General features: G+C 51.5%; 1 protein-coding gene across 13 annotated transcripts in view; it reads right to left on the reverse strand.

The window, feature by feature from the left end:
* The window catches only part of PNPLA7 (patatin like phospholipase domain containing 7), an 88,887-nt gene that overhangs the window by 24,578 nt on the left and 45,045 nt on the right, over positions 1-19,264 (reverse strand). For 9 of the 13 annotated variants that reach the window (XM_058302792.2, XM_071217141.1, XM_071217140.1 and 6 more), the window contains 5 exons: positions 19,056-19,261; positions 16,592-16,723; positions 15,381-15,550; positions 15,026-15,129; positions 6,103-6,172 (listed from right to left, as the gene is read on the reverse strand). In XM_058302792.2, coding sequence (XP_058158775.1) covers positions 6,103-6,172; positions 15,026-15,129; positions 15,381-15,550; positions 16,592-16,723; positions 19,056-19,261 — 682 coding nt within the window. Of the gene's footprint in view, positions 1-6,102; positions 6,173-15,015; positions 15,130-15,380; positions 15,551-16,591; positions 16,724-19,055; positions 19,262-19,264 lie in introns of all 13 variants that reach the window. The other 4 variants (XM_071217143.1, XM_071217142.1, XM_058302791.2 and 1 more) reach the window with 1 other exon arrangement.

Here is a 19,264-nt window from a genome sequence, read left to right on the forward strand (position 1 = left end):
CTTCTTGGGGCCTGTTTCCAGGGGGGGCCATTCCTGGACCCGCTCTCTCCCGGTCTCCGTTGTGCCCCCTCTGCGTGCGCCCCCAGCGGCCTCCCTGCAACCCGTCCTGGCCCAGCAGCTGCTGGCACCAGACCCCGTGGGCCGGGCAGTAAGGGCACCCTTCTCCAGAGGGGTCCCCATTCTCCTCTTCCCGCTCTGTGCGGCTGACCCAGGGCTGGGGGCTCTGCAGGGGAGGTCCGTGTGGAGGAAGGGCTGGGCCAGGCCAGTGCTGGGTGGGAGCAGCAGAGGGAAAGCGGCAGGCGGTTGCCCATCCTCGCAGCATGCCACGAGGCCCACACCCGAACACTGCGAGCGAGCGCGTGGTCAAGGAAAGACCAGAGGCCCCGGAAGGAAGCAAGCACGCTTTCACACGCAGACAAGAGAAGATCCATGATGTTAGCGAGCGACATCCAGCCCTCCCCACAAGCGCGGTATCTGCGCCCAGCCCACTGCCTGGACCTGTGTCCACGCGGCCAGGCAGTTCCCACGCCTCTGGGCTGGCTGCTCCCGCCCTCTCCCCCTCCCAACCCTGCCCATCAGGCCCACCGGCCACTTCTCGACCAGCCCCCACCCCTGCCCTCCACAGAAGGCTACTCCGGACGCAGCGCGGAGGGAGCTGTCTTTGCCCCCACGAGCACAAGGCCCTGCAGGCCCAGGGCAGCTGTTCCTTCCAGTGCCCAGAGGCCTCCCAAGGGCACCGCCGAGGAGCATGAGGTCTGCAGCTGCCCGTGCCCACGGGCCACGCCCCGCACCTGCCCCGCTACCGTGTCCAGCCACCATGGCAATGGGGGGTGTGAGCGAGCAACACAGAGGCCACATGGGAAGGTGCCGTGCCCTGCAGGGATGAGCCCCCGCCGTGTAAGCCCCTGCCAGGCCATGGGAAGGCGGAGATGTGGGGAGCCCCAGCCCTGCCATGGGGAGCCCCAGCCCAGCCGCGGGGAGCCCCAGCCCAGCCGCGGGGAGCCCCAGCCCAGTCGCGGGGAGCCCCAGCCCAGTCGTGGGGAGGCCCAGCCCAGCGGTGGGGAGCCCCGGCCCAGCCCAGCGGTGGGGAGCCCCAGCCCAGCCGCGGGGAGGCCCAGCCCAGCCGCGGGGAGGCCCAGCCCAGTGGTGGGGAGCCCCAGCCCAGCCGCGGGGAGCCCCAGCCCAGCCGCGGGGAGCCCCAGCCCAGCCGTGGGGAGCCCCAGCCCTGCCATGGGGAGCCCCAGCCCAGTCGTGGGGAGCCCCAGCCCAGCCATGGGGAGCCCCAGCCCAGCCGTGGGGAGCCCCAGCCCAGCCGTGGGGAGGCCCAGCCCAGTGGTGGGGAGGCCCGGCCCAGCCGCGGGGAGGCCCAGCCCAGTGGTGGGGAGCCCCAGCCCAGCCGCGGGGAGCCCCAGCCCAGCCGTGGGGAGCCCCAGCCCTGCCATGGGGAGCCCCAGCCCAGTCGTGGGGAGCCCCAGCCCAGCCATGGGGAGCCCCAGCCCAGCCGTGGGGAGCCCCAGCCCAGCCGTGGGGAGGCCCAGCCCAGTGGTGGGGAGGCCCGGCCCAGCCGCGGGGAGGCCCAGCCCAGTGGTGGGGAGCCCCAGCCCAGCCGCGGGGAGCCCCAGCCCAGCCGCGGGGAGGCCCTGCCATGGGGAGGCCCTGCGGGTGCACGCGCAAACCTGCCGCATGGTTCAAGGAGGGACGTAAGAACGGATGTGGATGAGAAAATAAAGGAAAGGCAGCCCGTCACACGTCTCCCTCCCCTGGCTCCTCCCCTGTGCTTGCTCACCTGCACAGAACCCACCATGCGTGGCCTGCTATGGCCCCGACCTAGCTCCCGAATCAGAGCCCTGCTCCCCCATCTCATCTCCCTAAGGACTGGACTCCCAAACCCAGGCCAAGAGAGCCACAAGCTGGGGCAGAGGGCCTCGGAGCATGCACCTGCTGCTTCCAAATGCTTCACTTTGCACTTAAACCCACCTAACCATCTCACAAGTCAACAACACAATAGGACTTGCCTTCCACACCCCACAAGGACACCCAGCTATCTCTCCTTCAGGTCTGGATTTTACTTGTTTTTCCCACTGCTTTTCTTTGGGGAATCCTCTTCAATTCTGTCTTTCTTAGTTACCTCAGAAGATGTCAAAATCTTCCATTTTCAATAAACCCATTTTTGTAGCATTGTTAGCCTTTAAGGGCAGCATTGGGTGTTCTGGTCATGGTCTCAGAAGAAAGGCACATGGAGAGACCACCTGCCCCACAAATTTCAGTCAAGAACTCTGGACACTGGAGCATCTATCAGAGGGCTCTAGAGGGTAAAAAGAGGACAGCAGACAGGCCAGGGGCTTGGGGGCTCAAAGGGAGACCTGGTGGCCTGTTCCTGGGTCAAGTCTGCCTCCCGCGTAGTGTGGCCTGGGCCCTCCAACAGCCCATTTCCCAGAACTGCCAGGGGTTTCACAGAAAGCCCAGGACAGAACCTTCCGTCTACACCCACCTAGATAATGCACAGAAGAAGCAGTGCCCCTCCCCACTTCTTTGGCCAATACTGGAGAGTAAGCAGGGCTCCTACCTCCCCATCAGGTGCTGCTACCAGAGAATGGGGCATGGCCCCCCAACTCCTCTCCCAACTAGACAGTGGGGAGAGACCACAGAGAGATGGGGACAGGAGAAAGGAATTCTTTAAATCTGCCTATGAAGTTCTGGGCTTACCCCCAATAGCCATGCATGAAACCAACCCTAGGCACACGGCAAAGGCTTTGAACTGAGCTGCAGGTAGAATTCCAGCCAGGGTTCAAATGTGCCTCTGGGTAGTACACAAGGACAGACCAGGACACCACCACAGAGGCCCTGGAAATTAAATTAATAGTGAAACCCCAGCCCACAAAGGCATGCCAACAGCCTGCTAAATAGGAACCCAAGTTCTTAACATTATACTCAAAATACAAAACAACCCAAAATTACCCAACTTACCAAGAAGTAGGGTAACCTCAACTGGAATGAGAAAGGACAATCCACAGTCAACAATGACAACATATCACAGATGTTGGAATTCTCTGACAAGGGTAGCGGAGCAACTATCAAAAACATGCTGAAATAAGCAATGATGAACACTGTCAAAACAAATGCAAAAATCAAGTCTTAGCAAAGAAATAGAAGACAAAAAGAAGAACCAAATGGAAATTTTAGAACTTAAAAATACAACAACTGAAATAAAAAATGCACTGAATGAGTTTAATGACAGCATGGAGGTGACAGAGGGAAGAGTAAATGACTGTGAAGATAGATCAAAAGAAATGAATGAATTTCAACAAAAGAGAGGGAGAAAAGATTGAACAAGAAAATAATAGCACCTCAGGGACCTGTGGGACAATAACAAAAGGTTGAACATTTGTGTCATCGCAGTTCTAAGAAAAAGAGAAAGAGTGAAGGGCTGAAAAACATTTGAAGAAATAAAGCATAAAAATTTACTACCAAATTTGGCAAAAAATAAACTTACAGATTCAAGAAGATAGGCAAATCCTAAATAGGATAAACCCAAAGAAATCCATTCACAAAAACATCAACATGGAATTTCTGAAAACTAAAAGAAAAAAATCTTGAAAACAGCCAGAGAGAAATGATGCATTATTAAAGGGAAACAACTGTTTGAATACTTGTGGATTTCTCATCAGAAACAGGAGAGGTGAAAAGGAAGTAGGACATTTTTTAAAGTACTGAAAGAAAAGAACTGTCAACACAGAATTCTATATCCAATGAAAATATCCTTTGGAAATGAAGGTGAAATAAAGACATCCTCAGATGAAAGAAAACTAAAACAATTAATTGACAGCAGGCCTTCTCTAAAATAACTGCTAAAGGAGGGGAGGTTCTTCAAACAGAAAAGAAATGATAATAGAGGGAAATACAAAACATCAGGAATAAAGAAAGAGTAACAGAAAGGGAAAATATTTGGTAAAGACAAAAGAATATTTTCCTCAAGTCTTTAAAATACTGTTGATTTAAAAATAAATAAGTTTGCGAGCAAAACTTTACATTGCCTGGTGGAGGGTTTCAAAGTATCTAGAGGTAATATTTACAACAACCATATCATAAAAGAGGAAAAATAGGGAAGCAGATTTGGCTCAAGTGATAGAGCTTCTGCCTACCATATGGGAGGACCTGGGTTAGATCCCTGGGGCCTCCTGGTGAAAAAGAAGAGAAAGCATGCCTGTGGGGTGAGCCAGTGCCTATGAGAGTGCCTGTGCGGTGAGCCAGTGCCTGTGCAAGTGAGTCACGCAGCAAGATGATGACGCGACAAAAAAGAGACAAGGGAAGAGTGAAGGTGTTGCACAGCAGCAACCAGGAACTGAGGTGGCGCATTTGACAGGGACCCTCTCTCCACATCAGGGGTCTCCAGGATTGAATCCTGGTGAATCCCAGAGGAGAGAAAATGAAAAGAGAAGACAACACAGACAGCAAAAAAGCAGGGCGGAAGGAGGGGAAGGGGGAAAATAAATAAATCTTAAAAAAAAGGGAGGGAAAAATAAAGTGACCTAAATGATAGTAAGGTTTCTATATTCCACTTAAAAGTGGTAAAATTTTGACATTAGTAGATTGTGATGTTATGTGCATTACAATCTCTAGAGAAACAACTGAAAACAATATATGAAAAGATATATTTGAAACCACAATTTATAAATAAAAATGGAATACTAAAAAAGGTTCAAGTAACCCAAAAGAAGACGTGAAATAGAGAATGTGGAGAAAGGGGAAGAACAGCAAACAATAAAGAGGCAGGTATAAATAATTGCATTAAATGTAGATGGTCTAAAAACACAAATTAGAAGACAGAATGTGTCAAAAGGGATGAAAAAGCATGACCCATTTGGCAATTTGAGATTAGTTTATGAATCCCAAAAAGAGAAATATGATGTTTGTAAACTAATCTATTCCTTCAGGTATGATACCCCTTTGATTGCATTAAATCAGTTGGGGGGCCTTTGATTAGATTACATGTTAAGATTGCAGTAAGGCTTTTTATTGGAATATATCAGAGAGGCAGATGCAGGTTGAGTCCCTGCCCTCTTGCTGGGTCTGATATAAACAATAATTCTTTGTTTTGCAATTCCTGAGTCTTAAGTGAGTTCAAAATAAAAAGTTTAAAAAAATTAGTTCATAATAATAGTAATACCCCCACATTTCTTATTGTACCTTTATTTTTGTGCAGAAAACTTCTAAAATATTTAGTATGACCTTATCACAAAAAGTGACTCATTTACGATTATGGTTACTAGTCATTTACATATATATGTATGTGTATAAAGTGCCACCACACTAAGGTACGTGAGTAGTTTTAAGGGAAAAAAATATGTATTTTAGACTGGCCTCTCAAGGAAAACAGCGCAGTGGAGGGAGTGCGTTTCAGTGTGTTAAGCGCTGGAACAGCGTCTAACACATTGTAAGAGCCCTGCGCTTGCGTGCTCTCGGCTAACATTCTAAAATAGAGTGTGCGCAGGTGCGTGCTCCCGAGGGGAGGGGGTGCTCTGGCAGGGCAAGGCAGGGTCTGCTCAGTGTTCACATGACGCAGGAAGCGGGTCGCAGCGGTCCAGCCAGGGCGGGGAGGCAGGCGGGGCCACGGCTGCACTGCTCCTGCACGTCTCCTTTCCCTGAGACACAGCAATGTCAGAGACTAGTACGGCCCCGAGAACCATGAGTGAACAGGATTCCAGAGGAAAAAGCAGTTCCCCTGGGCATGACTGGAAGAAGGTAAATAGGCTGGAAAAGTCCCCATGTGCCAGATCACTTTCGTCTTCATTCTTTGTCCCCGTAGTTGCTGATTCAGACATCTTTCCCAGAGATCCCACTCTCCTTTTCCTTTCCTTTTCTAATTAGCTAATAAAAATAGATGAGAGATTCTACATTTCTTCTTTCCACTCATACTTGAATTTCTCTCCGGGCATCAATACAATATTTTAGTAAAGTGTTCCAAGTACTGCCAAACCAGTGCCCCCTGCACCCACCCCCCCGCGCCCGCTCAGGTCTCCTGCGGGTGCTTTGGACGCACTCCAGGGTCCAGGCACCCCAGCCTGTCGCCCTGCTGCAGCCATGCTCCCTCTGAGCACTCACCTGTGGCAGATCCTTGCTGAAGACTGCCCAGGATCTTCTCACCTAAGAGATGGATCAGTCGAGTCACAACCTAGGGGCAGAGAAAGAACAGAGACCCCAAAGCAGGCATTTTAAACCAAGAAACGCAGGGAGCCAAAGGCCATGCCATGACACCCCAACAACGACAAGACGTTGGGGGGCAGGACATCCAGTCTTCTTTTCAAAGGCTCCCTTTGAAACTCCCCGCTGCCCAAGGCGCACCCTGCGGGAGACTTCCCGGTGCCGGGGAAAGGAGCTGGACGCTGTAGGAACAGGGGCCACAGCTTCGCATGGGGTCTGCCATCCCCTAGGACCTGGAGCCAAACCGGGCCACTGCTGCTCAGAGAAAGCAAGTAAGGGGAGAGGGTCAAGGTGAGCACGAGAGGGAGCCTCCACTGAGCCGGCAGGCACGGCAGCCCAGGGTCTCGTCCCTCGTGGGAGCCAGGAGGGCAGGGCTTCCGCCCAGGACTGGCACTGGCTGCCCTGCCTGCTGAGGACAGCTGGGGTCAGCCGGAAAAATGGGCGAGTCTGAGGTGATCCTAAGGAACCACTGCTTTTTAGATATAATGCTGTTATTTTGGGATTGCATTAATATTAACTTTTGAGAATTTTAGACTCAAGTATTTAAGGTTGGAATGCGGAAATATCTAATTTACATTAAAATGCTGTTGTATAAAAAGTAAAGTGAGTTCAATTTCTTTAACTGCCAAGGTTTACAAGGTTATAGACGTATGTGTTGTGCAGGCTGTTTAACTATTGCCACTCAGGTGCGGTGATGGGACAGCTCTCAGCATTGGTAAAACCTTAATTATTTAGGCAGGCAAGTTGAAATCACAGACTTGGTGATTCTGACATGACTTGCCCTCTGCTCCCCGAGCCTCTGCTCCCAGATGCTGGTTAGGCAAGAGTGCCCTCGACACCCCGAGAGCTCCGGGGAGGACTCCAAGGAGCTGGTTCCCAACATGGCCATGCAGCGAAAGCGGAAGGCACGTGGGCCTCCCGAGGGCCAGGTGAGGACAACCTCCCCTCAGCCCTGTCCAGCCCACCTGTGCTCCCAACCTGCAAGCTGCCTCTCAGTCTCACTTCACGGAGCCCCAGGGTGCTGCGTCAGAGACCCACAGACAGACTTTTGGGAGATGAGACAGAGTGTGGCAGAGTAACCCAAAACAGGAGGAGAAGGGAATCTGGTTTACATACCATCTAGAAACACCCCCATCCCAACCGGCGTCAATAATTTTGCATCACTACACCCAAATCTACGCACGTACCCGGGATATTTTGAATCCAATCCCAACAAATATTTAATCCATTAAAATTTGAATTTTACCTCTAAAAGACAAAAGCCTTTAAAAACATAACCATATGCTGCACACATGGAGAACTGACACAACAAGATGACACAACAAAAAAAGAAACACAGATTCCCATGTCACTGACAACAACAGAAGTGGACAAAGAAGACAGACAACCGGGGTGGGGGGTGGGGAAGGGGAGAGAAATAAATAAATAAAATCTTTTAAAAAAAACATATAACCATAATATAATGATCATGGGAAGCGGACTTGGCCCAGTGGTTAGGGCGTCCGCCTACCACATGGGAGGTCCGCGGTTCAAATCCTGGGGCCTCCTTGACCCATGTGGAGCTGGCCCGTGCACAGTGCTGATGAGCGCAAGGAGTGCCGTGCCACGCAGGGGTGTCCCCCGCATAGGGGAGCCCCACGCACAAGGAGTGCGTCCGTAAGGAGAGCCGCCCAGCACAAAAGAAAGTGCATCCTGTCCAAGAATGGGGCCACACACAAGGAGAGCTGACACAACAAGATGACGCAACAAAAAAGAAACACAGATTCCCGGTGCCGCTGATAAGGATAGAAGCAGACAAAGAAGAACACACAGTGAACGGACACAGAGAGCAGACAGCTGGGGGAGGGGGGGAAGGGGAGAGAAATAAATAAAAATAAATCTTAAAAAAAAAAAAAAATATATATATATATATATAGACCACAACTGAAAAGTTAATAATTCTATGTTAAAACTAATTCAAAAGGCTCAAAATAGGTCAATAAATACAAGAAAAGGTACGCAACATCTTTAGTCGTCGGAGGAATGAGAATTCTGGGCACAAAGAGATGCTCCTCTGTCCTCAAGAGGTGGCTAATGGCAAAGCAGGAAAACAAAGCCCAGCATCAGCAAGGCCAGGCGGGAAGCAACCAGAACGCTCAGAGGCCGTGTGAAATGGCACCACCTCTCTGGAGAAGTGTTGGGCACTTCTTACAAAGTTAAACACACAGCTCCCCCATGACCTAGAAATTCCATTCCTAGATATTTACCAAGAGAAACAAAAATTTGTACACAAAAATACTTGTACAAGAATTTTTTAGCAACTTTATTCTACCCTAAACTAGAAACTCAAATCTCTATCAACAGGAGTACAGATAAACAAATTATGATATACAATGGAATTCCTCTTAGCAATAGAAAAAAGAATGCACCAGCAATACACACAACAAAATTTATCTCAAAAATAATATCCTGGCAGCATTATTCACAATTGCTGAAAGGTGAATCCATCAACAGATGAAGAGATAAACAAAATATGGTATATTCACATGTGGAATATTATACAGCCATAAAAAGAAATGAAGCGTCCACCCATGCTACAACATGGCTGAACCCTGAAAACATTACAGTGAGGGAAAGTCAGGCACAAAAGGCCAAACAGTAAATGACTCCATTTATACAAAATGTCCAGAATAGGTAAATTCAAAGATATAGCAAGTAGTTTTGTGGCTGCAGAGGGCTTAGGATAGAGGGTGGGTGGATGGACGGGCAGAAGAGAGAAATAGGGAAGTGATGGCTCAAGGGTTAGTGCTTCTTCATGAGGTGATAAAAATTTTCTTAAATCAACTGAGGTGATAGCGATGGAGGCACTTATTTGTGAATAGACTAAAAACCATTCAACTGTACACTTTAAATACGTGAATTGTATGATATGTGAACTATATCTCAATAAAGCTGGTAAAATATTATGCTGATAAACTTTGTAAGAAGATAAAGGCAAGGCATGGTCAGGTGTCTCAACAGACAGGGCCTTTTGAACAGCTTGAACATTATACGGCTACATACTTCTGTGTGATAGATAGGTATCCTTGTTGCCATAGTATGTTTTCTGGATAGCTAGAGGTCCTCACGGTAGCTGACAAAATATTAAACTTCCCTCTTAGGGAAGTCTGGTACTTTCTCAAATAATATGGTCAAACGCCTTGCCTAATAAAAGAAAACAGGCTAATAAGCCAAGTCCTCAAACTTAAAGCTTGCACTTATGAACCCTATTCCTGGAATAATGACACTAAGCCTAATTATAATTAATGCCTATGAGTTGCCTCCTGAAAATCTCCTGGTTACTCAAATGTGGCCTTTAAGACAAACTTGCAAATAAACTCACTACCTCCCCTCGGTGCAGGACATGACTCCCAGGGATGAACATCCCTGGCACTGAGGGATTATTACCAAGCATTAATCAATGATGTACTAAATAAAGACCTTGACCAGAAGGGGGAAATATTTTAAATAGTTTTGTTTTATTTAAATAGAGTTTTAATGGTTAAGAGATTTCCAAGTGAGTTAGATGACATTCTAGAGGTTACAGTTATGCAGGCTCAGCCAGATGTCACAAAATGCCACAGTAAATAAAACCTCAAACAAAAGTGCTCCTGAGGGTCCTAAGGACATCCAGTCACCAAAAGAAAGCCATATGGCCACATGAAATCAACACCCCCTTGGTGTGCTCTATCTGGGAATATATGAAAAGCTACTTAGCCAATATAACATAGTTGTACTCATTTATAAATCCCCTAACCATGATTCTTCTAATCCTTTTATTTGAACCTATAATTTTCAATTTGCCTGTTAAGTATACTTCTGAAACTTAAATCTTATGGTTGTTCCTATGCCAGCTGAGCCCTGAAACCCAGCAGATATGCAGTCAACTCCCACTCTCCAATTCTTCAGACCTGCCCTGGACAACTAACAATGAAGACAGACCAGCCCCATCCCAAAAGCAAGGAGTATCTTCAATTACATGCAAAACAATTCCATTCCCCTGCCCCATAATATCTATGTCCCTTCTCAGCCTGAAACAGAGGAGACATCATCCCAAATCTCTCAAGATGGAGGAATGAACAAAAATAAGGGAGGAGCATAACTACTAACTAAAACAGATTTATTACTATCGTAGTTATTATTTTATGTTAACTGAGTAATTTGTAACATTGATATAAAACATAAATTTAAAAAAAAATTAATTATGCTGAGTAAAAGAAGCCAGACACAAAATACTGCATACTATATTGTTTCATTTACATGAAATCCAAGAACAGAAGTGTGGCTGTTTGATAGTGAATTCCAAAGGAAGATACAGATTGTGTTTGTAAACTGGTCTGTTCCTCTGGGTGTGATAACCCTTTGATTGTATTAGATTCAGCTGAGATAGCTGATTAAATTATGTTAAGATTAGGGCTTTGATTAACTCTGTCGTCAGAGTGCAACTCAACATTGAGACCCCACTCCCTTGGGCTGATAGACCCTCATATGGAAGTAGACACACAGAGAAAGACAACACAGAGGAAGAGAGACAGCTCATTAGACAAAGCAGAGGCCCCAGGAACAGAGGCCCCAGGAACAGAGATGAGCCTGATAATCTACAGCTGACCTTGTGAAGAGATCAGAGCAGCTGGTCCCAGAAAGAAACAAGCCCCAGGGAGAGTGACAAGCCTGATGCCTACAGACGAGCTTAGGAGAAGCTGGGACCACGGAGCCTTGAGAGGAAGAAGGAAGGCTGAACATCTCCTGCCATCTTGCTTAACATGGGGCAAATGACTTTGGGTGAGAAAGTACCTCTTATGGTACCTTGTGTTGGACTCTTTAGGACCTTGTGACTGTAAGCTTCTACCCCAAATAAATACCCTTTATAAAAGTCAACAGAGTTCTGGTACTTTGCATAAGCACTCCTTTAGCTGACTAATACAAGAAGTCACAAAGTGGCTGTCCAGGGTGGGAAGAGGCACTGATGGGAAAAGGGCACGAGAAAACTTCTGGAGTGATGCAGATGGACAGAAGACACAGGTGTACCCAATTGCATTGATTGCCACCTCTCAACATCCTTAACTCAATTACATTTGCAAAACCTTTTTTCCAAATAAGGTAATAATAGCAGGATCTGGGCATTTAGAAAGTGACTATATATTCTGGAGAGCTATTTTTTCATATACCAGTCTGCCCAAAGATTCATATCTGTCTTACATGCAAGATACACTCAACCCATTGCAGCACCCCTAAAAGTCTCCCATTAAAGCACAGCATGAACTCAAGTCCACAATCGCCATCTAAACCATGCATGTGTAATCTATCCCAGGGAAAACTTCCTCCCCATCTGTGGATCTGGGAAACTAGAAAATAAGTTATTTGTTTCTAAAATACAATGCTGAGACAGGCATAAGAAAAAAGTTACAGATATTACTAAGCCTAAAGAGTGAAAACAGAAGGTAGAAAAGTGTCACTGGTCACAAGCAATTTTGAAATACAGCAAGGCAAATCCCATTAGGTTTCTAGGTCTAGTGTAGCAGTTTGATATTGCTTGTGAATTCCAAAAACAGATACTAGATTATATTTGTAAAATGGTCTGTAGCTGGGCATGATTAAATTATGATTAGGGCTTTGATTGGGCCACTGCTTTGGTTGACTAATATACCTAGGGACGACTTTCTCTGTAGCTAGGGCGCTCTCCTCTGGACTCCACACCCAAAGTTCTTTTTCTTGTTTCTTTTTCTTTTGAGGACAGCATGTGTTTGCAGCTGAGGAGTTCCATCAACCTGTTTCCTGCCTGTAGAATCCTGGGACTCTGACACCCTTTCACAGTGTACTGCCTTTATTCCTTTTAGTCCAAGCTGACAGTGTTTCTGCTGGTGTAACATTCTCATAAACCTAGTGGGTCTCTCACCATGAAAAAGAGAATCTTTCCTGGCTTTTGTGCTGAGACAGCTGAGTTACATGGATAATCTCTTCAAGCAAAAAGTCATCCAGTCACGTCCTTGGACCTCTCTCCAGAGCATGTGTTTCCAACAGCCAATCTTCTAATTTTAGCATCTTTTGCAATCTGGATGGGCTGAGAATTTTCCAAATCATCAAGTGTTGGTTCCTTTTTGCTTAACAGTTCTTTCCTAACCATATCTTTTCCTCTCACATTTCACTATAAACAACAAGAAGAAACCAAGCCATGCCTTTGGTATTGTGCTTAGAAATCTCCTTAGCTAGATATTCAAGTTCATCCCTTACAAGCTCAGCTTTCCTCAAAACCATAGGGCATAATTCAGCCAAATATTCTGCCACCGTATTATAATGATCACCTTACTTCCAGTTTCCAACAATATGTTCCCTGTTTCACTGAGTCCCCACCAGAAGGGCCTTTAATGTCCATATTCTTACCAAAATATTATGCCCTCAAAATTTTCCAGCCTCTACCCATTATCAAATTCCAAAAGCACTTCCACATGTCTAGGGTTTATTACAACACCACCCCACTCCTGGTACTGAACCTGCAGCTGCTGCAACAAATGACCACAAACGGGTGGCTTAAAACCACAGAAATGTATTCCCTCACAGTTCTGGCAGACAGAAATATGAAATCGAGGTATCAGCACTGCCCATTCCCACTCTGGGAAGGACCCTTCCTTGTCCTCGGCAGTGTCAGCTCCCTCCATGGGCTCTGAAGAGGACCCTTTCTTGCCTCCCCCAGCTTCTGATTGGCATCTCTTGGCTCCCTGCTCTGTGTACACCTCACCTTCTCCTCATTTCTACCTCTCTCTTAAAAGAAGCTTGTAATGGAATTTAAGGCCCACCTGGATGATCCAGGATAATCTCTGTGGCAGTTTGATAATACTTATGAATTCCAAAAAGAGATACTGATTATGTTTGTAAACTGATCTGTTCCTCTGGGCATGATACCTGTAGCAGTTTGATATTGTTTATGAACTCTAAAAATAGATATTGGATTATGCATGTGAACTGGTGTGTCCCTCTGGGCATATTAGACTATAGTAGATTCACAGATTTCACTTTTACTTGATTAAGTTATGATTAAGGCTTTGATTGGGCCACATCAGTAGGACATTGAGTCCCTGTCCCCCTGGTGGGCAGGGACTCACAGAGAAAACCACAAGACAGAGCAGAGGTTGGAATTTTGATCCTGGTGCCCCAAGAAGAGAAAGGAGCTGTTCACCTGATAGCCTATCACTGACCATATAGACAGAATACAGCAGCTGAGCCTGGAGAGCAATAAGCCCTGGGAGAGAGACAAGACCAATCCCAGCCTACAGCTGATGTTGGAAAAAGCTAGGATCATGAAGCCTTAAGTTCAAGAGGGAAGCTGAACCCTTGCAGACATTGGCAGCCATCTTGCTCCAACACATGGCAACAGACTGTGGTGAGGGAAGTAACTTACATTTTACAGCCTGGTATCTGTGGGCTTCTACCCCAACAGAGTTCTGGTATTTTGTATCAGCACCCCTTTGGCTGAATAGCATTATACCTTTTAATTGATTTAACGTCAAAGGCTTTACATTTACTTGATTAAATCAAAATTAGGGCTTTGATTTGACCATGCCATTAGGGTGTGCAGGGTTGAGTCTCTGATTCCTTGCTGGGCTATGTAAATGGACACTTAATTAAGAACACAAAAAGAAATACACAGAGGAAAAGATAGAACTCCATGAACACAGAAGAGGAGAGATCTTTGATCCTGCAGCCCAGGGAGAGATGAGCCTGACCGTGTGCAGCTGAGAGAAGAGAGCAGCTGAGCCCTATGCCAGCCTTTCTGTTGTGTCACCTTGCTGTGTCAGCTCTCCGTGTGTGCAGCAGCACTCCTGGGCAGGTTGTACTTTTCTTTGTGCAGGGCGGCTCTCCTCAAGGGGCGCACTCCTTGCGCATGGGGCTGCCCTATTTGGGAGACACCCCTGCGTGGCACAGCACTCTTGCACGCATGAGCACTGCACATGGGCCAGCTCACCACACAGGTCACAAGGCCCTGGGTTTGAATCCTGGACTTCCTATGCGGTAGGCAGACGCTCTATCACTTGAGCCCAATCCGCTTCCCAACAATGTACTTCTGACTTGCTAATATTTGAAGGATTTACAGCTACGGTACTCAGAGAAATAGTCTGTTTCCTGCTTTGAGTTGTTGCTGCCAGCTGGCTTCGTGAGCAACGGCAGCCTGCCCCTTTGCTTGCTCAGAGGGTCGGTGCTTTCCACGCAGACGGAGCCTTCTGAGGGCACCAGGGCCAGTGCCTGCCACAGGGCCACCTACCACCATGAGCAGCCCTGGCCAACTCTCTTGCCACACCTTCCCATTCAGGTTCTTTTCCATTTCCTCAGCTACTTTCCTGCTACTCAGAAAAGGAGACTACCAGGAAAACAGCCACGTCTGCTGCGAGGGCCTGTTCTGTGCGCAGGCCAGACCTGCCGGCCTGCCTCCGGCTGCAATGCTCAGACCTTCCTTTCCAAGCTGTGCCGAGCACAGGCCCCACACGAGCCTGCAAGGCATGTCGGCCATTCTCGTGTTGGTTCTGTGCCCTTCCTGTCTCTACAATTCCACCCCAGAGACCCCCACCAACAGGCACATGTGGCAGCCACACGTGGCCCTTGCTGAGTCCTGGCAAGCTGTGGGCTCAGCCCCTTGCCCATCCACCCCCTCTGGCCATCCACTTTCTTTGAGACGCAAACTCTGCTGCCCCCAGGATGTGTCTCGGTCTGAACCGGGCCCAGACATGCCGTCCTGTGTGCACACACTCCCCATCCGAATAGCCCACTCCCCTGACAAGATGGGGCCTGTTCCAGGACCCTCACCTGGGGGTACCTGCGCTTGATGGATGTCAAGGCTCCTGCTGGCAGCTTGGCCAGCTCCGAGTCCCGAACAGCATGCACTGTGGTGGCTCTGGCCTGGTGAGTTAATGTTTCCACCTGCAAAACGAGCTGGCTGCCAGACTGCACCCAGCACCTTGGGGCCTGCTTGTGCCTCTGGACCATGGGGGCTGGCTCGGCCCGAGGCCACGTTCCAGCTGGGAAGATCGGGGAGATGCTGGAAGGCCACAAGCAGAACACAGCAGGAAAAGGGGAGCCAGGCAGGCTGGGAGAGGATGGAGGAGCATGCACTCCATCGCTGTGGTGTCAGAGTCCTAGAACCTGCTAGAAGTTGAAGGAGCCACACATACCCCCAGTGCTCCTCCCAGACGGGGGGCAGGGCAGCCTCAGCCTTACCACCCCCACAAGGTCTCCTCGGCCATACTCCCCGGCCAGGCGCTTCTTCCCATCGTCCTTCCGGATTACCGAGCGCAGCCGGCCGCTGAGGACAATGTACGTGCAGTCTGACTTGTCCCCCTGCCTGGAAAGCAGATGCAGCTGCTGAGGGCGCGAGGTCTGGTGGTCCCGAGGCCCCCGTCCCCCAGAAGCCTACCCGCTTCAACCCCGTGTCTGCGCAGAGATGCCAGGCTGCAGAGGGGGCAGGGCCTCGGGGGGCCAAGGGAGGAGCCCCGAGGAGGCCCCAGCTGATTCAGGGGGCCAGGAGCCCAACACTGTTCTCCAGAGGACGGCTCCAAAACCCAAGGCAGGCCTGTCTGACCTGTGGCTGCATGTCCACGCCCCCCATCAGGGCTGTCCCCGCACCCTGTCCCAGCTTAATACGGCCACTGGGGCAGGGCACGCGCCTACCCAAGCCTTAGAGAGCTGCCCTTGTTGGGGTGGGGCATATAGAGAAGAAAATCCACAGCCTCTGAAAGAAAACAGAACAGGTGCAGCTGTGCGTGTCAAGAGTCCGAATGTGTTCCCAGGCATGTGTGTGCCCAGGCATCAGGGTATGTGCCCAGGTGTGTGCATGTGTGCCCAGGCATGTGTGTGCCCAGGTGTGTGAGTGTGTGCATGTGCCCAAGTGTGTGCGTGTGTCCAGGCGTGTGCATATGTGCCCAGGCATATGTGTGCCCAGGCATGTGTGTACATGTGCCCAGGTGTGCATGTGTGCCCAGGCATGTGCGTGTGCCCATGTGCCCACATGTGTACGTGTGTGTCCAGGCATGTGTGTGCGTGTATGCCCAGGCGTATGAGTGCCCAGGCATGTGCATGTGCACGTGTGCCCAGGGGTATGCATGTGTGCCCAGGTGTGTGCATGTGCCCAGGTGTGTGCGTGTGTGCATGTGCCCAGGTGTGCATGTGTGCCCTGCATGCACGTGTCCTGGCACCAGCATGTGCTCAGGCACACACAAGCATGAAAAAGGACCCCACGAAACCTGCTGCCGTGGTTATCGCAAGGGGGTGAAGGGAGAGGAACTTGGCCATTCCAACACGTTCCCCGTGGAACTGGGAGCACGAGCCGCAGGAGAAGAGCAGCCAGGGAAGCAGTGCTCCCGCGGGACCGTCCCCCTCGCCTCACCTGTATATGGCACGCCCGGCTTCCACCTCCATCCAGTCCAGCGCAAAGTCGATCTGTCTGACGAAGGAGGACACACGCATCACCACGGTGTGCGCCACGCCCAGGATGACTGCTGGCTGCTTCCGCATGATCCTGCAGGGCGGGGATGGTCAGTGCGGCGGGCACCACGCCTGCCCCTCCACACACTGGGTCTTCCGAATGAGAGCCCGTGCCTCACTTTTATAAAAGTCACCGCGACACCTGGCAGGCACCACGAGGCCACCCCTCCTAGCTCTGCACCAACCCCCCGGGGCTCTCTGGCCCCTACGGAAGGCCCGACCCCAGCACTAGGACGCAGAGCCCCTGCATGTGCATTAAAGAGACGACAAGAGAGGCAGCAGGTCCACGAGACCAGGGCACCAAGGGTGGCCAGCGGGCTCGGGGCAGAGCGGCTGCTCCGAAGCAGGCGCAGGTGGGGACGACCGCATAGGCCTGGGTGAGGGGTTCTGAGCGCAGCAGGGGTCCCGGAGGCTCTGGCCATAGGCACACGGTCTGACTGCCCCACACTCTCTGGTGTCTGCTGCTGAGCAGGTGCCAAGAGCGAGGCTCTAGGGACTGTGGGCGCAGGCCTGAGCACAGCGATGGAGGAGGGGCCGTGGGAAGAACTGGAGGCTTGGACGGCTGCGTCTTGTACCCCCCAGCGGGAACCAGCCAGAAGGTGCAGCTCAGTTCAGGGGGTACCAGCTGTGGCGCCGGGCGCCGTGGACCTCACTTCCACGGCATCTGCACCTGGGGTTCCTCTCCCAAGCAGAGGGACGAAGGCCCGATCATAGGTGGGGGGCCAGAGGGTGCTTTCCGCCCCCCTTCAGCACCTTCCCTCCCTGTGGCTGGTCCCAGGAGCTGGGGTCTGCTGAGTGGGGCGGAGTCCACAATGCAAGCGGGGAGAGTGGGTGGGCGCCTGCCCCCTGCCCACTGCGCAGGGAGGATGCGTGGCCTGCAAGCTGCCTCCACCCCTGTAGGGAGGCCACGACCACACGGGGAATGAGGATGGCAGAGCACCCGGCTGGACGTGCTCACACCCCCTGCCTCTCCAAAAGAGCACCTTATCTGAAGAGCTCCTGGATTCTGGAATCACCTGTGTGACTACAAGGGCCTGCCTGGGACTCCATTTCCCCCGCAGGGGTCCAGTGGACCGCCCCTGGCAGGAAGAAACCCCCACCTTTGGGGGAAGTAAGCACAAGGAAGGGTCAGGGCTGGCTCATGAGAAGTGGCCACGAAGGAAAGTGAGGCCAGCAGATCCCCTGCCTGACGGCTGATCCCCCAGCGGCACAGAGTGGAAGAGGCTGGGCGCCCGGCCCCGAGGCCCCTGCTGCTGGGGCCCCAGCTCCCTGCCACTGAGCGCCACCAGCCCCCATGACACTGGGGCCACGGCTCTGGGGCCATGGCTCTGGGGCAGCTTGCGCGGCTCCTCCCTGCTCTCTGGGTCTCTGTTCCTTTTACTCCCCACCTCTCTCAGGTACAGGGCTCTGCACAGAAAGCCCCTCGCAGGCCCCGGGAGCTGGTAGAGGCTTGGAGGGGGGGTCTGTTGGCAGCCCCTGAGCTGAACACCTGGCTCCAGGGCGATTCTGGAACCCCACGGACCCACCCCGCAGGCAAGGTGCGGGAACGCAGTGGAGGGGATTCCCTGGGACCCAAGGTGGACGGGCCTCCCCCCAGGCGGTCCTGAGCACAGCCGACAGCCAGGGCACACCAGGCCGAGGAGCCCGCCAGGCAGGCCCGTCCCTGCCGGACTTCACAGCCCAGGACCTCGGAGGAGCGGACACTGGTCCTGCCCCCGAGGAGGGCACCAGGCTGCTGCACCTCTGCGCGCCCCTACAGCAGCACCTGCTGCCTCAAACACCCCGGCCTGTTCTCCGAGGGTCGGAGGACGAGTCTCAGGGCTTTTGGCCCGCTGCACTACCTTTCCGCCTCCTGAACCCGAGGCTGCACGGCGGTGGCTCAGAGCAGGACCCAACCCCTCTAGGCCTGACTGGAGCCCCCAGGAGGCTCTGGACAGCGCACCGATTGCCGAGCACCAGGGTGAGCTGACAGCCGAGGGCCACGGGAACAGACAGCACCGTCTGAGTCCATGACTCGACTGAGGTTGGAATGGGTTGGCACGGGCTGGCAGACAGAGACCAACTGGACCAAGCGGCGAGGCGAGCACAGACAGGCACGGAGGTGGCAGCTGGAGAGCTTGGGACTGCCTTGCAGGAGCCACATCACAAAACCCTCCCCGTGCACCTGCAGCAAACCTCAGGGCAGTGAACCGAAGCCAACCTGGAGAACGAGCCAGAAACAAGGAGGAAAGCAGGCCCCACAGTGCTGCTGGCCCGCACGCCACGACGCACCGCGGCCACACCCGCCACCCTGCAGCCACGCACACGTCGCGGCAGGCCATGGCATGCGCCCACACACCCGCCCTGCAGGCAGGGCGCAGACTCACTCGTAGAAGTGCGCCTTGGAGATGGAGAGGAAGCTGCAGTCCTTATTGGCCCTGATGGTGAAGATGAGGGGCTCGCCCGTGAGCACGGCCAGCTGGCCCACCATCTCCCCGGGACGCGTGACAAACAGGCAGGTGTCCTCCTGGCTGTCGATTTTGCGCTGGTACACATGCAGCAGCCCCGAGACGACAAACAGGATGCTGACGTCCTG

This window comes from Dasypus novemcinctus, chromosome 8, assembly GCF_030445035.2.
Source record: "Dasypus novemcinctus isolate mDasNov1 chromosome 8, mDasNov1.1.hap2, whole genome shotgun sequence".
In the NCBI taxonomy this organism is placed as follows: domain Eukaryota; kingdom Metazoa; phylum Chordata; class Mammalia; order Cingulata; family Dasypodidae; genus Dasypus; species Dasypus novemcinctus.